Source organism: Seriola lalandi, unplaced genomic scaffold (genome assembly GCF_002814215.2).
Source record: "Seriola lalandi dorsalis isolate HSWRI2012SDOR001 ecotype SW California unplaced genomic scaffold, Sedor1 jcf7180001975852, whole genome shotgun sequence".
NCBI lineage: Eukaryota > Metazoa > Chordata > Actinopteri > Carangiformes > Carangidae > Seriola > Seriola lalandi.
In genome coordinates, this window is record NW_019446518.1 from 1 (window position 1) to 2,305 (window position 2,305).

The 2,305-nt window shown below is 47.2% G+C and overlaps 1 protein-coding gene across 1 annotated transcript; it reads left to right on the forward strand.

Moving 5' to 3' along the window:
• Positions 1-8: 8 nt before the first annotated feature.
• On the forward strand, positions 9-2,299 carry LOC111655935 (dermatan-sulfate epimerase-like protein; the record flags this gene model as incomplete). Its single annotated transcript, XM_023407502.2, has 1 exon — positions 9-2,299. A coding segment is annotated over one exon (1,065 nt), but the record flags the coding sequence as incomplete, so codon positions are not given.
• Between the last annotated feature and the right edge of the window lie 6 nt (positions 2,300-2,305).

Here is a 2,305-nt window from a genome sequence, read left to right on the forward strand (position 1 = left end):
CCGTCGTCATAACAACCCTTCCCGGATCGGGATCGGAGATACTCAAGCATCTTTTCTACAACAGCTCGGACTTCGTTTACATCAGGGTTCCCACCGAGCACGTGGACATCCCCGAGACCGAGTTCGAGTTCGACTCGCTGGTCGACGCCTGCGAGTGGTCAAGGTCAGACGCCGCGCACGGACGCTTTAAGATTATTCAGGGCTGGCTGCACTCGCTGGTCCACAACACAAAGCTGCACTTGCAGAATATTCAGCTGGCGGAGGGCGGGGGCAGGGTCAAACAGCTGCAGAGGGTCGGCCCCTCCAGGGACAGGAAGAAAAGATCCAGGAGGAGGGAGCCGGCGTCTGAGCTGAAGGGCAAACTGAGGGCCAGTCTGGACAGAGATGCAGAGTACATCAGGGAGATGAGACGCCACGTTGTGGAGTACCCCGATGCCAGGGTTGTCCTCAACATGCGCAGTGGAAGCTGGGCCCTCAAACTGCCTTTCCTTCAGGAGGTGGTGGGACCCTCCTTGAGGACAATCTACTTGGTGAGAGACCCTCGAGCGTGGATTTATCTCATGGTCTATAACAGCAAACCCAGCCTTTACTCCCTTAAAAACATCCCCCAGCACCTTTCCTTGATATTCAAGGAGGATGCCGTCAGGGATGGGTGCCCGAGCGTGGCGCCAGAGTTTCAAACAATCCGGAGGCTGCTGTCCCGCTCGGAGACCAACCCGGTCCTGATACTGGCTCATCTGTGGCTGGCTCACACCGCAGCGGTGCTGAGGGTCAGCGAGGGCCTCCCCGAGGAGTCCTACCTCCAAGTGAGGTTTGAGGACGTGGTCAACTTCCCGCAGGAGACGGCGGAGAGCATACACACATTCCTCGGGGTGCCCGTCTCACCCGCGGCCCTCAACCAACTCATTTTCACCACCTCCACGAACCTGTACAATCTGATGTACGAAGGAGACATTTCACCCGCCAATATTAACGTGTGGAGACAGAACATGCCCCGAAAGGACGTCAGACTAATAGAGGATGTGTGTGGGAGCGTGATGAAGAGGCTGGGTTACGCCCGGTCTGCCAGTTAACCTACTGCTGCTGGTCAGCTGATGTTGAGCTGTCTTGTTTTACTGTAGCTGCACATCCAGTTGTGTAAAGTTGTGTAAAGTTGTTTTTGTTTCGTGTTTTTCTTTCTTTTGCACTGACATTAAATTTTAAAAAGACGATGTTACAAGTTGAGGGGGGGAAAAAGCTGTGTAGCATTGCTGTCCGTGTTAAAAGTTTTTCTTTGTGTCAGCTGTATTTGTTTGGGTGTGTGTGTAAGGTGTTGTACCGACTACAGCAACAGATGTCGGTGAGGGAGGAATATTTTACATTAAAATAGGTGGAAGGGAGCTTCTGTTATTAGTCTTCTTCCCACAGCAGCTCTGTTCACTTTAACTTGTAGCGCTCTTTTATTGAGCGAGACTTTAGACCTTTGCTGTTTTTACATGCAGGGGGGGAAACGCCACTGAGTTTCAGCACAAGTTTTGTGTTACCGCAGCGTCGTAGAACAGCTCTCAGTGAAGATTTTATTTACTGTGTCTCTTAGTGAGAGATGAAAAATTAGTTGTTTTTTTTTCTTCCACCCCCCCATGGCTAATCTGTGATGTCAGAAAAGATGTTTGTGCAAAATTCATATCTGTTATTACAGGGATTATGTTTGGGGAGGGGGTGGTGGTGGGTGGTGGGGTATTTACTGGTTTGTAACAGATGAAGCTCATTAAGAAATAAGACTCATATTTATTGACAGTCTCGGTTTCTAGTTTGTAGCTTTGGGAGACTAATTTGGCTGTCATGAATTTTAATATCTGAACTATTGAGTGCTGTTTCCCTTTAAAACTGTTAAAGAAAAAGATAAAAAATGCTGCAATGTACAAGAAGACGACAGCGGCGCTTTATTGTTATGATCCAGACGTGTAAATGATATGGATTGTAGTTTCATCACACCAGTGGAGGGACTTTATTTGAAGCTCAGTGATGTCATGACAGTTTGATGGCTTAGCACTTTCACAGAGACTCTTTTGATTGTATGTGGGATTCAGTGCATTTCTTTCTTTCAAAGCTAACTTTTACTGTATGTACTTGATTAGCTCGGAAATCTTAAACCTCGGAAGACATTTAAACCTCTGAAGATGTTATGTCTAGAAGTATTTATGGGTTCCAAAGACACATATCCCAAAGGATCAGGAATGAATATGATTATTGTAACTCCCTTTGGCATTTATTGAATTAGATCAGAGGGAAGTGCTTAATGGGGATCAAACTAAAAAAAAAAAAA